This window comes from Pelophylax lessonae (assembly GCF_965119305.1).
Source record: "Pelophylax lessonae genome assembly, chromosome: 4".
In the NCBI taxonomy this organism is placed as follows: Eukaryota; Metazoa; Chordata; class Amphibia; order Anura; family Ranidae; genus Pelophylax; species Pelophylax lessonae.
In genome coordinates, this window is record NC_138771.1 from 426,852 (window position 1) to 442,001 (window position 15,150).

General features: G+C 57.7%; 1 protein-coding gene across 1 annotated transcript in view; it reads right to left on the minus strand.

Moving 5' to 3' along the window:
* Positions 1–15,150, minus strand: part of LOC309552483 (MOB kinase activator 1A) — a gene marked incomplete at its 5' end in the record, with an annotated part of 98,848 nt that overhangs the window by 23,377 nt on the left and 60,321 nt on the right. Inside the window, 3 exons of the mRNA XM_082253452.1 lie at positions 50–183; positions 691–784; positions 4,024–4,190. Of these exons, the coding sequence (XP_082109578.1) occupies positions 50–183; positions 691–784; positions 4,024–4,190 (395 nt within the window). The remainder of the gene's footprint in view (positions 1–49; positions 184–690; positions 785–4,023; positions 4,191–15,150) is intronic.

Here is a 15,150-nt window from a genome sequence, read left to right on the forward strand (position 1 = left end):
GAATGGCGCCACACACAGGAGGAGAGGACACACTACAGGAGGATCTTACCGATCTTGGAGGGGAAGAGCGTCTCATCATCCAGCTGATCCTGGACCCAGGTCATCAGATAATCGATGTACTTCGGAGCCGAACACTTGATGGGCTTCTTTATGTTAGTTCCGTCCGCCCAATGATATTCATACCTGAGGAGGAGAGGGAAGTGATTGGAGGGAATGCCAGGAGCTCGGGGGGGGGGGGGGGGAACCACAAACAGCCTGCGATCAGCGACTCGCCATCCATGGAAGTAATGGCCCAATTATTACAGGTAGTTCTACAGCGCCATCAATCTATGCATCACCCGCTGGGGGCGCCGTCACTGGACTGAGGAACCGCTGCATGAAACATAGGAATGATCCAACCCACTCAGTCATATACCCCCCCCAAATCCAGCCAAGTCACCCCCCCCCCACATCCAGCCAGCTCAGTCATCCTTTCCCCCATCCAACCCAGTAATGCAGCCCCCCCCCCCCCCCCCAATCAAGCCAGCTCATTCATTCTTTTCCCCATCCAACGCAGTCATGCCCTCCCCCCCCCCCCCTCCCAGCTCAGTCATGTCCCCCTCATTCAAACAGCTCAGTAATGTCACAACTCCCCCCCCCATCCTATTCAGACAGCTCAGTCACGTCGTGAGTGGCCCCATCAGTACCTACCTGGGCCCCGCTGACATCACTGAACAGCTGGTCTCTGTGCAGAACTCAGTGATGGTTCCGTATAACATGTTTATCTGGTTAAAGAAATCAACGGCTGAAAAATAGAGAAAATACAAAGTTTTATTTTTTATATCAATCATTTCTCTCATTCCAATGGGTGGGGGGAGGGGAGGTTTCTAAAGCTAGAGAGTGCAAAATCTGCATGGCAGCCAATCAGCTTCCGGGGTTATATGGTCAAAGCTTCATTGAAGCAGCTGAAGATAGAAGCCGATTGGTTCCCATGCAGATCTGCACCAGATCTCCCCCAAATGTCAGGCCCTCCCCCACCAACCAACCACAGACACCCCCCTGTAATGGCTCATCGGATTCACCATCCCTGGTAGAGGCGCGAATCTTTACTGGCCTCACGATTCAATTACAAATATTCCATCAGTGATTCGATTCCGCAATGCATCCCGAATACTGTCCATGGTTTTCATCAAAACCCCGTCAGTGCCACCCACCAGCTCCCGCCAACTACCGCCAGCGCCGCCGCCCACCAGCTCCCGCCACCAGCTACCGCCAGCCCCGCCGCCCACCAGCTCCCACCAACTACCGCCAGCGCCGCCGCCCACCAGCTCCCACCAACTACCGCCAGCGCCGCCGCCCACTACTCTGAGAAGAGCGATCAAGAAATCACCTGTAACACTGACATTCCGTCCCCTACCAAGAGACCCCCCCGTCCCCTACCAAGAGACCCGGGGCCCCCCCGTCCCCTACCAAGAGACTCGAGACCCCCCGTCCCCTACCAAGAGACCCGGGGCCCCCCCGTCCCCTACCAAGAGACCCGGGGCCCCCCCCCGTCCCCTACCAAGAGACCCGGGGCCCCCCCCCGTCCCCTACCAAGAGACCCGGGGCCCCCCCCCCGTCCCCTACCAAGAGACCCGGGGCCCCCCCCCGTCCCCTACCAAGAGACTCGGGGCCCCCCCCCGTCCCCTACCAAGAGACTCGAGACCCCCCGTCCCCTACCAAGAGACCCGGGGCCCCCCCCGTCCCCTACCAAGAGACCCGGGCCCCCCCCGTACCCCTACCAAGAGACCCGGGGCCCCCCCCGTCCCCTACCAAGAGACCCCCCCCGTCCCCTACCAAGAGACCCCCCCCGTCCCCTACCAAGAGACCCCCCCGTCCCCTACCAAGAGACCCCCCCGTCCCCTACCAAGAGACCCGGGGCCCCCCCGTCCCCTACCAAGAGACCCGGGGCCCCCCCGTCCCCTACCAAGAGACCCGGGGCCCCCCCGTCCCCTACCAAGAGACCCGGGGCCCCCCCGTCCCCTACCAAGAGACCCGGGGCCCCCCCGTCCCCTACCAAGAGACCCGGGGCCCCCCCCGTCCCCTACCAAGAGACCCGGGGCCCCCCCCCGTCCCCTACCAAGAGACCCCCCCCGTCCCCTACCAAGAGACCCCCCCCGTCCCCTACCAAGAGACCCGGGGCCCCCCCGTCCCCTACCAAGAGACTCGAGACCCCCCGTCCCCTACCAAGAGACCCGGGGCCCCCCCCGTCCCCTACCAAGAGACCCGGGGCCCCCCCCATCCCCTACCAAGAGACCCCCCCCGTCCCCTACCAAGAGACCCCCCCCCCCATCCCCTACCAAGAGACCCGGGGCCCCCCCGTCCCCTACCAAGAGACCCGGGGCCCCCCCCCTCGTCCCCTACCAAGAGACCCGGGGCCTCCCCCCGTCCCCTACCAAGAGACCCGGGGCCTCCCCCCGTCCCCTACCAAGAGACCCGGGGCCTCCCCCCGTCCCCTACCAAGAGACCCGGGGCCTCCCCCCGTCCCCTACCAAGAGACCCCCCCGTCCCCTACCAAGAGACCCGGGGCCTCCCCCCGTCCCCTACCAAGAGACCCCCCCCCGTCCCCTACCAAGGGCCCCCCCCCGTCCCCTGCCAAGAGACCCGGGGCCTCCCCCCGTCCCCTACCAAGAGACCCCCCCCCGTCCCCTACCCCCTACCAAGAGACCCCCCCGTCCCCTACCAAGAGACCCGGGGCCCCCCCCTCGTCCCCTACCAAGAGACCCGGGGCCCCCCCCCTCGTCCCCTACCAAGAGACCCGGGCCCCCCCCCCCTCGTCCCCTACCAAGAGACCCGGACCCCCCCCCCGTCCCCTACCAAGAGACCCCCCCGTCCCCTACCAAAAGACCCCCCCGTCCCCTACCAAGAGACCCGGGGCCTCCCCCTGTCCCCTACCAAAAACCCCGGGCCCCCCCGTCCCCTACCAAGAGACCCGGGGCCCCCCCCGTCCCCTACCAAGGGCCCCCCCCCGTCCCCTACCAAGAAACCCGGGGCCTCCCCCCGTCCCCTACCAAGAGACCCCCCCCCCCCGTCCCCTACCAAGAGACCCCCCCCGTCCCCTACCAAGAGACCCCCCCCCGTCCCCTACCAAGAGACCCCCCCCCGTCCCCTACCAAGAGACCCGGGGCCTCCCCCCGTCCCCTACCAAGAGACCCCCCCCCGTCCCCTGCCAAGAGACCCGGGGCCTCCCCCCGTCCCCTACCAAGAGACCCCCCCCCCATCCCCTACCAAGAGACCCCCCCGTCCCCTACCAAGAGACCCCCCCCGTCCCCTACCCCCTACCAAGAGACCCCCCCGTCCCCTACCAAGAGACCCGGGGCCCCCCCCCTCGTCCCCTACCAAGAGACCCGGGCCCGTCCCCCCCTCCCCTACCAAGAGACCCGGGCCCGTCCCCCCCTCCCCTACCAAGAGACCCCCCCGTCCCCTACCAAAAGACCCCCCCGTCCCCTACTAAGAGACCCGGGGCCTCCCCCTGTCCCCTACCAAAAACCCCGGGGCCCCCCCGTCCCCTACCAAGGGCCCCCCCCCCGTCCCCTACCAAGAGACCCGGGGCCTCCCCCCGTCCCCTACCAAGAGACCCCCCCGTCCCCTACCAAGAGACCCGGGACCCCCCCCGTCCCCTACCAAGAGACCCGGGGCCCCCCCCGTCCCCTACCAAGAGACCCGGGGCCCCCCCCCGTCCCCTACCAAGAGACCTGGGGCCCCCCCGTCCCCTACCAAGAGACCCGGGGCCCCCCCCGTCCGCTACCCCCCGTCCCCTACCAAGAGACCCGGGGCCCCCCCCCGTCCGCTACCAAGAGACCCGGGGCCAGAGACCTCCCATTCGGTGCGAGGAGATGGAATGTACCGACCTGCATCTATTCCCCCAGCACAGTGCTGTGTCAGTGATCTATACAGCCGCTGTGCGTCTGCCAGCCTGTCACTGATCTGTACAGCCGCTGTGCTCTGCCAGCCTGTCACTGATCTGTACAGCCCAGGACACCCCAGGAGGAGCTCAGTACTCACTGTTCACAGCGATCCATTCATTGAGATCCTCGCCCTCCGGTAACATGACGGCCTGTCTTAGGTTCCCACTGCCCAGTGTGGCCTCCGCGTGCTTCAGGAGTTCATACTGGTGGGAGCCCTCCGGAATGTTCTTCTTCGGCTTGAAGGTCTTCGACGATCGATTTCCACTGCAGAGAGGAACACAATCCGAGTCAATCCAGAGTTACCCACCTACCCCCACTACAGAGAGAAACACAATCCAAGACATTCAAGAGTTACCTACCTACCCCACCCTCGCCACCACTACTGACCCTAGAGAGGAATACAATTCAAGTAAAATCCCAAGAGTTCTGTAAATATATCTTCTATCCACCCCACCTACCCTAGAGAGGAATCCAATCAAAGAGTTCTGAGGAGGGCTCTGCAAATACATCTACACCGCCCCCCCCCCCCCCACACCTATCCCATCCACCTACCCAGTCACCTTAGTCTGAACACAGATGGGCAGAAAACTACTCAACGACCGAAGACTGCTTCACCCCCACCCTACCTACCCCACCCACCTGTCTGTACACATCTGATAGCAGCATACTATTTACCTACCCAATATGGATTCACTCCTACCCCAGCCACAACCTACCCTACCCCACCACCTACCCTAACCCCTACCCAATCTACTACCACCACCTATCCTACCCAATCTACTACCACCACCTATCCTACCCACTACCTTATCACCTACCCTACCCCACCCACCTCTGTCTGTACACATCTGATAGCAGCATACTACTTACCTACCCAATACGGCTTCACTCCTACCCCAGGCACAACCTACCCTTACCCCACCACCTACCCTAAACCCTTACCCCATCCTACCCCACCACATCACCTACCTTATCACTTAGCCTACTACCACCACCTATCCTACCCACTACCTTACCTACCCTACCCCACCCTCCCTATTAGAATTTTCTATGAAGATGAGGCCCCTGTGTAAAATGGCCACGCCCCCTAACTGACCTGCACACTGCACTGTCTGTGCTGGAAATGCAGAATCACAGGTATACACAGTGCCTTGAAAAAGTATTCACACCCCTTGAAATTATCCTATGCAGATGAAAGTTTATACAGAAATATAATTAACATATCTAAAGAACACAAACAGTATTCTATTTCCACTCAGCAACTAACAGACGACAATTATTCACGACAATTATTCACAACCTGAGCCAATTACCTAGCAGACTTTCCGTCCTCGAGCTCCTGAAATACAATACACAAACAATAGGGAAAGCCTGTCTCTGACATCGAAGGACATGGAACAGAAGCCAATATAGCCCTAATAGACACAGGGTGACAGACATAAGAGGGGGCCTAGGGGGCTGAGAGAGGGATTTTCCAACCTCGCTAACGTAGTTTGTCTTCCATGGGCCCTCCCAATGTCTGCACCCACCCAGTACCCCAAACAAATTGTCCGGAAAACAGAGTTACTCACCCAGCCAACCTCTGCCCCTCTCGTAGAACATACCCGCTGCTGGGGAGAAGTGTGGACTGGCCCTTCTCCCGGGAGTCCTTTCAGCCGCTGGAGAGAAGACAGGGTGGTGGGGCTCACTTCGTCAGGTTGTTGGGGATTTGGGCCGACTGTCCAGCATCCCTGGGGTATACAAGTGAAGACTGTAGTCCCGTCCACTACCACAGGAACTCCATCTTTTGTTAGTTGTGGGCAGAGGCCAGCAGCACTCTGCCCTGTTGCCAGCGAATACCGAAGTCCCATCCACTGATATCAGCTCAAGCTGCCGTTGTGAGGTACCAATTGCATTCTCTCCCTGGAGCTCCTGCGGAGTTGATTGTTGAGGGCTGAGGCCTGTAGCGTTCTGCCCAGCTGCTCCACTGGGCAGCAAAGCGAAACATCGGTGGCCTTGAACAAATCCTTCAGGGCCGCTGATTGTCGTATGCATGGATCAACAGCGCCATGCACTGAAGTCAGCTCTTCTGCAGGAGGCTCACTGGGATGTTCCTCCTCAGCAGAAAAGTCTATTAAATCCCCAGTCTCTGGTGGTGTCTGGGAATCGAGATTCACCATCTCCTGTCTGTGGAACCCAGAAGAGGTTATCGGTACTGGGCAGAGACTAGCAGAGCTCTGCCCTGTTCTCAGCACTTGATGCATCCGCAATAAGACCTCCGCATCCAAGACCGTGGGTGGAGGTGAGCAAAGCACACTATTACTGTGCCATATTGTCAATTCTTCAGTCAGGATTTCTGGACTGTCAGCTGGTACTTCTGGATATTCCCAGGCAAGGGGAGCCCAGGCCCGGCACTGAGCAGAGTCTAGCAGCCGTCTGTAGGCGATCTCCAGCTCCCAGTCCTGAACGGCCAGAAACTCCAAATCTTCCAGTGTCCAGAACACTTCTGAGATGTTCAGAATCCTCCCTCTGTAATCCATAATATCCTCTAACCAACTCCAAATCGCTCCCAAAGTTCGGGTCCCCTGACAGCTTCTCATACAACAGTCCCCGGCCACCGTAGCCAAAGCCTTCCGTTGGGCTGTCATCAGCTATCCAAGGGCATGCTTGGGATCCATGCCACTGGAGGGCTCTATAGATCTCTTCCAACCGCATCTCTGCCCAGACCAGCCTGATAACTCAGCTGTCTGCTCCTTGTGTGGTGTGTCTCCCAAAAACAGCTCCCGCAATCCATACTGGGACCAGTACCTTTCCTGGAAGGAGGGGAGGATTCTTCCCTGGTGGCGCTGCTCACGGGATAGCGTTTCCTTCCAGAGATCCAAGTGCACAGAATCATTCCATCCTAGCAGGACCTTCTCTGACACCGGTCCCCTGTGCTGTATCCGCATCTCTCACAACCTCCTTCTGAATTCCTCTTCCATGGTGGCTGATATCTGTACCTCTCCTCTTCTATCCGGACCTTGGATCCCGGTGGAGGTTTAGAGGTCCCAGACTGCAGGAAGAATCCCACCGCTGCCACCAATGTGACGGAACCTCAGACCCACACTGTACTTGTGGTCTTCTGTCAGTATACGGCTTCCTCCCAGTCATGAACATAGATATCAGATATTCCCAGCCGCCCCATACAAAGCTAGCCGACAACTTAGCTTGTACTGGAATCTTCTCCTTTATTGAACAGTCACAGACTTTATATAGAGCATGGACCCCCCTCCTGATCAGATTACCACACACAGGTCAGGGGTTGCCTGATTACATTATCATATGCAGATGGAATTGTATACAGAAATAGAATTACCATCTCTAAAGAACAACCAACACAAACAGTATACTATTTCCACTCAGCAACTAACAGATGACAATTATTCAATCAACCTGAGCCAATTAACTAGCAGACGGTCGTCCTCGAGCTCCTGAAATACAATTCATATTATCTCAATACACAAATAAGGAGAGCCCGTCTCTGACATTGAAGGACATGGAACAGAAGCCAATGTGATTGGCTCTGTCAATGAACATCTTCAGAATCAAACAGGAAAAGTCCTCACATATTTCTCTTAAAGCAATCCAAACCATTAAAGTACCGGTCCTTAACTCCCAGGGACGGTGAATACCATCAACATTTGTATTCACCCCCCTGATACCCCCAACTAAAATCTAGAGGAACCAATTACCTTCAGAAGTCACCCAATTAGTAAATAGAGTCCCCCTGTGTGTAATGTAATCTCAGTATAAATACAGCTGTTCTGTGAAGCCCTCAGAGGTTTGTTAGAGAACCTTAGTGAACAAACAGCATCATGAAGGCCAAGGAACCCCCCAGACAGGTCAGGGATAAAGTTGTGGAGAAGTGTAAAGCAGGGTTAGGTTATAAAAAATCTCAAAAGCTTTGACCATCTCACAGAGCGCTGTTCAATCCATCATGGGAAAATGGAAAGACTATGGCACAACTGCAACCCTCCCAAGACATGGCCGTCCACCTAAACTGACCAGCCGGGCCCCTACCAAGACATGGCCGTCCACCTAAACTGACTGGCCGGGCCCCTACCAAGACATGGCCGTCCACCTAAACTGACCGGCTGGGCCCCTACCAAGACATGGCCATCCACCTAAACTGACCAGCCGGGCCCCTACCAAGACATGGCCCTCCACCTAAACTGACCGGCCGGGCCCCTACCAAGACATGGCCCTCCACCTAAACTGACCGGCCGGGCCCCTACCAAGACATGGCCCTCCACCTAAACTGACCGGCCGGGCCCCTACCAAGACATGGCCCTCCACCTAAACTGACCGGCCGGGCCCGTACCAAGACATGGCCATCCACCTAAACTGACCGGCTGGGCCCCTACCAAGACATGGCCATCCACCTAAACTGACCAGGGCAAGGAGAGCATTCATCAGAGAAGCAGCCAAGAGGCCCATGGGAAGAGTAAGAAGAAGAAAGCCATTGGTGGAAGAAAGCCATAAGAAGTCCGGTTTGCAGTTTGGGAGAAGCCATGTGGGGGACACAGCAAACATGTGGGGGGAGGAGCTCTGCTCAGAGGAGACCAAAACTCAACTTTCCGGCCTAAAACCAAAACTCTATGTGTGGGGGAAAACTAACACTGCCCATCACCCTGAAAACACCATCCCCACTGTGAAACATGGTGGTGGCAGCATCATGGTGTGGGGATGCTTTTCAGCAGGGACAGGGAAGCTGGTCAGAGTTGATGGGAAGATGGATGGAGACAAATACAGGACAATCTTAGAAGAAAAGACTTGAGACTGGGGGGGGGTTCACCTTCCAGCAGGACAACGACCCGAAACATCCAGCCAGAGCTACAATGGAATGGTTTCATGTGTTAGAATGGCCCAGTCACAGTCCAGACCTAAATCACATTGAGAATCTGTGGCAAGACTTGGAAGAATGGGAAGAAATGTCCTCTCTAGCTGGTAGAGACATCCCCAAAAAAAGACTCCCAGCTGTAATTGCAGGGAAAGGCGGTTCTACAAAGTATTGACTCCGGGGGGTGAATACAAATGCAGCCACACTTTTCACAGATTTATTTGTATCATTTATCATTTTCCTTCCACTTCACAATTATGGACACTTTGTGTCGTCTATCACATAAAATCCCAATAAAATACATTTATGGGTGTAAGATGAGAAAATGTGAGAGATTTCAGGGGGTGTGAATACTTTCTCCAGGCACTGTATATACTGTATACAGGTGATTGGGCACAGAATGGCCGCCCTGTAGCAGTAAATCCGGTATCGGGCGGTCAGCAAGTGATAATAAACCCTCCACATCCCCAGTATAGAGACCGGCCTGAGGTGATACAAATCCTCCTACATAAGTTGTATCCGTTTATCTGCACTCTTCTCTCCATCCGTCTAATGCAGATAGAGGAAGACATGACAGTCCCCTCCTCTCCCCCCCCCCCCATATGATATGACAGTCCCCTCCTCTCCCCCCCCCATATGATATGACAGTCCCCTCCTCTCCTCCCCCCCCATATGATATGACAGTCCCCTCCTCTCCCCCCCCCATATGATATGACAGTCCCCTCCTCTCCTCTCCCCCCCCCATATGATATGACAGTCCCCTCCTCTCCTCTCCCCCCCCCATATGATATGACAGTCCCCTCCTCTCCTCTCCCCCCCCCATATGATATGACAGTCCCCTCCTCTCCCCCCCCCCCATATGATATGACAGTCCCCTCCTCTCCCCCCCCCCATATGATATGACAGTCCCCTCCTCTCCCCCCCCCCCATATGATATGACAGTCCCCTCCTCTCCCCCCCCCCCCCCCATATGATATGACAGTCCCCTCCTCTCCTCCCCCCCCATATGATATGACAGTCCCCTCCTCTCCTCCCCCCCCATATGATATGACAGTCCCCTCCTCTCCTCCCCCCCCATATGATATGACAGTCCCCTCCTCTCCTCCCCCCCCATATGATATGACAGTCCCCTCCTCTCCTCCCCCCCATATGATATGACAGTCCCCTCCTCTCCTCCCCCCCCATATGATATGACAGTCCCCTCCTCTCCTCCCCCCCCATATGATATGACAGTCCCCTCCTCTCCTCCCCCCCCATATGATATGACAGTCCCCTCCTCTCCCCCCCCCCCATATCATATGACAGTCCCCCCCTCCCCCCCCCCATATGATATGACAGTCCCCTCCTCTCCCCCCATATGATATGACAGTCCCCTCCTCTCCCCCTCCCCCCATATGATATGACAGTCCCCTCCTCTCCCCCCCCCCATATGATATGACAGTCCCCTCCTCTCCCCCGCCCCCATATGATATGACAGTCCCCTCCTCTCCCCCCCCATATGATATGACAGTCCCCTCCTCTCCCCCCCCCCCCCCATGATATGACAGTCCCCTCCTCTCCCCCCCCATATGATATGACAGTCCCCTCCTCTCCCCCCCCCCATATGATATGACAGTCCCCTCCACTCCCCCCCATATGATATGACAGTCCCCTCCTCTCCCCCCCCATATGATATGACAGTCCCCTCCTCTCCCCCCCCCATATGATATGACAGTCCCCTCCTCTCCCCCCCCCATATGATATGACAGTCCCCTCCTCTCCCCCCCCCCATATGATATGACAGTCCCCTCCTCTCCCCCCCATATGATATGACAGTCCCCTCCTCTCCTCCCCCCCCATATGATATGACAGTCCCCTCCTCTCCCCCCCCCCCCATATGATATGACAGTCCTCTCCTCTCCCCCCCCCCCCCATATGATATGACAGTCCCCTCCTCTCCCCCCCCATATGATATGACAGTCCCCTCCTCTCCCCCTCCCCCATACGATATGACAGTCCCCTCCTCTCCCCCCCATATGATATGACAGTCCCCTCCTCTCCCCCCCATATGATATGACAGTCCCCTCCTCTCCCCCTCCCCCCCATATATGACAGTCCCCTCCTCTCCCCCCCCCCCATATGATATGACAGTCCCCTCCTCTCCTCTCCCCCCCATATGATATGACAGTCCCCTCCTCTCCCCCTCCCCCCCATATATGACAGTCCCCTCCTCTCCCCCCCCCATATGATATGACAGTCCCCTCCTCTCCTCTCCCCCCCATATGATATGACAGTCCCCTCCTCTCCCCCCCCCATATGATATGACAGTCCCCTCCTCTCCCCCCCCCCATATGATATGACAGTCCCCTCCTCTCCCCCCCCCATATGATATGACAGTCCCCTCCTCTCCCCCCCCCATATGATATGACAGTCCCCTCCTCTCCCCCCCCATATGATATGACAGTCCTCTCCTCCCCCCCATATGATATGACAGTCCCCTCCTCTCCCCCCCCCATATGATATGACAGTCCCCTCCTCTCCTCTCCCCCCCCCCATATGATATGACAGTCCCCTCCTCCCCCCATATGATATGACAGTCCCCTCCTCTCCCCCTCCCCCCATATGATATGACAGTCCCCTCCTCTCCCCCCCCCATATGATATGACAGTCCCCTCCTCTCCCCCCCCCATATGATATGACAGTCCCCTCCTCTCCCCCCCCCCCCCCATGATATGACAGTCCCCTCCTCTCCCCCCCCATATGATATGACAGTCCCCTCCTCTCCCCCCCCCATATGATATGACAGTCCCCTCCACTCCCCCCCATATGATATGACAGTCCCCTCCTCTCCCCCCCCATATGATATGACAGTCCCCTCCTCTCCCCCCCCCATATGATATGACAGTCCCCTCCTCCCCCCCCCATATGATATGACAGTCCCCTCCTCTCCCCCCCCCATATGATATGACAGTCCCCTCCTCTCCCCCCCCATATGATATGACAGTCCCCTCCTCTCCTCCCCCCCCATATGATATGACAGTCCCCTCCTCCCCCCCCCATATGATATGACAGTCCCCTCCTCTCCCCCCCCCCATATGATATGACAGTCCCCTCCTCTCCCCCCCATATGATATGACAGTCCCCTCCTCTCCCCCCCCCCCATATGATATGACAGTCCTCTCCTCTCCCCCCCCCCCATATGATATGACAGTCCCCTCCTCTCCCCCCCCATATGATATGACAGTCCCCTCCTCTCCCCCATATGATATGGGGGGGAGAGGAGGGGACTGTCATATCATATGGGGGAGAGGAGGGGACTGTCATATCATATGGGGGGGGAGAGGAGGGGACTGTCATATCATATGGGGGGGGGGGAGAGGAGAGGACTGTCATATCATATGGGGGGGAGAGGAGGGGACTGTCATATGATATGACAGTCCCCTCCTCTCCCCCCCATATGATATGACAGTCCCCTCCTCTCCCCCTCCCCCCCATATATGACAGTCCCCTCCTCTCCCCCCCCCCCATATGATATGACAGTCCCCTCCTCTCCTCTCCCCCCCATATGATATGACAGTCCCCTCCTCTCCCCCTCCCCCCCATATATGACAGTCCCCTCCTCTCCCCCCCCCATATGATATGACAGTCCCCTCCTCTCCTCTCCCCCCCATATGATATGACAGTCCCCTCCTCCCCCCCCCCCATATGATATGACAGTCCCCTCCTCTCCCCCCCCCATATGATATGACAGTCCCCTCCTCTCCCCCCCCATATGATATGACAGTCCTCTCCTCCCCCCCATATGATATGACAGTCCCCTCCTCTCCCCCCCCCATATGATATGACAGTCCCCTCCTCTCCTCTCCCCCCCCCCATATGATATGACAGTCCCCTCCTCCCCCCCATATGATATGACAGTCTCCTCCTCTCCCCCCCCCATATGATATGACAGTCCCCTCCTCTCCCCCCCCCCATATATGACAGTCCCCTCCTCTCCCCCCCCCATATGATATGACAGTCCCCTCCTCTCCCCCCCCCCATATGATATGACAGTCCCCTCCTCTCCCCCCCCCCCATATGATATGACAGTCCTCTCCTCTCCTCCCCCCCCCATATGATATGACAGTCCTCTCCTCTCCTCCCCCCCCCCATATGATATGACAGTCCTCTCCTCTCCTCTCCTCCCCCCCCCATATGATATGACAGTCCTCTCCTCTCCTCCCCCCCCATATGATATGACAGTCCCCTCCTCTCCCCCCCCCCCATATGATATGACAGTCCCCTCCTCTCCCCCCCCCCCATATGATATGACAGTCCCCTCCTCCCCCCCCCATATGATATGACAGTCCCCACCTCTCCCCCCTCATATGATATGACAGTGCCCTCCTCTCCCCCCCCCCCATATGATAGTCCCCTCCTCTCCCCCCCCCCATATGATATGACAGTCCCCTCCTCTCCCCCCCCCCCATATGATATGACAGTCCCCTCCTCTCCCCCCTCATATGATATGACAGTCCTCTCCTCCCCCCCCCCCCCCATATGATATGACAGTCCCCTCCTCTCCCCCCCCCATATGATATGACAGTCCCCTCCTCTCCCCCCTCATATGATATGACAGTCCCCTCCTCTCCCCCCCATATGATATGACAGTCCCCTCCTCTCCCCCCTCATATGATATGACAGTCCCCTCCTCTCCCCCCTCATATGATATCACAGTCCTCTCCTCCCCCCCCCCCCCCCATATGATATGACAGTCCCCTCCTCTCCCCCCCCATATGATATGACAGTCCCCTCCTCTTCCCCCCCCCCATATGATATGACAGTCCCCTCCTCTCCCCCCCCCCATATGATATGACAGTCCCCTCCTCTCCCCCCCCATATGATATGACAGTCCCCTCCTCTCCCCCCCCCCATATGATATGACAGTCCCCTCCTCTCCTCCCCCCCCATATGATATGACAGTCCCCTCCTCTCCCCCCTCATATGATATGACAGTCCTCTCCTCTCCCCCCCCCCCCCATATGATATGACAGTCCTCTCCCCCCCCCATATGATATGACAGTCCCCTCCTCTCCTCCCCCCCATATGATATGACAGTCCCCTCCTCTCTCCCCCCCATATGATATGACAGTCCCCTCCTCTCCTCTCCTCCCCCCCCCCCATATGATATGACAGTCCCCTCCTCTCCCCCCTCATATGATATGGACAGTCCCCTCCTCTCCCCCCTCATATGATATGACAGTCCCCTCCTCTCCCCCCTCATATGATATGACAGTCCCCTCCTCTCCTCTCCCCCCCCCCCATATGATATGACAGTCCCCTCCTCTCCCCCCCCCCATATGATATGACAGTCCCCTCCTCTCCCCCCTCATATGATATGACAGTCCTCTCCTCCCCCCCCCCCATATGATATGACAGTCCCCTCCTCTCCCCCCCCATATGATATGACAGTCCCCTCCTCTCCCCCCTCATATGATATGACAGTCCCCTCCTCTCCCCCCTCATATGATATGACAGTCCCCTCCTCTCCCCCCTCATATGATATGACAGTCCCCTCCTCTCCCCCCTCATATGATATGACAGTCCCCTCCTCTCCCCCCTCATAGGATATGACAGTCCTCTCCTCCCCCCCCCCCCCATAGGATATGACAGTCCCCTCCTCTCCCCCCCCCATATGATATGACAGTCCCCTCCTCTCCCCCCCCCCATATGATATGACAGTCCCCTCCTCTCCCCCCCCATATGATATGACAGTCCCCTCCTCTCCCCCCCCCATATGATATGACAGTCCCCTCCTCTCCCCCCCCATATGATATGACAGTCCCCTCCTCTCCTCCCCCCCCCCATATGATATGACAGTCCCCTCCTCTCCTCCCCCCCCCCATATGATATGACAGTCCTCTCCTCTCCCCCCCCATATGATATGACAGTCCTCTCCTCTCCCCCCCCCCCCATATGATATGACAGTCCTCTCCTCTCCCCCCCCCCCATATGATATGACAGTCCCCTCCTCTCCTCCCCCCCATATGATATGACAGTCCCCTCCTCTCTCCCCCCCATATGATATGACAGTCCCCTCCTCTCCTCTCCTCCCCCCCCCCATATGATATGACAGTCCCCTCCTCTCCCCCCTAATATGATATGACAGTCCCCTCCTCTCCCCCCTCATATGATATGACAGTCCCCTCCTCTCCTCTCCCCCCCCCCATATGATATGACAGTCCTCTCCTCTCCCCCCCCCCCATATGATATGACAGTCCCCTCCTCTCTCCCCCCCATATGATATGACAGTCCCCTCCCCTCCTCTCCTCTCCTCCCATATGATATGACAGTCCCCTCCTCTCCCCCCTCATATGATATGACAGTCCCCTCCCCCCCCCCCATATG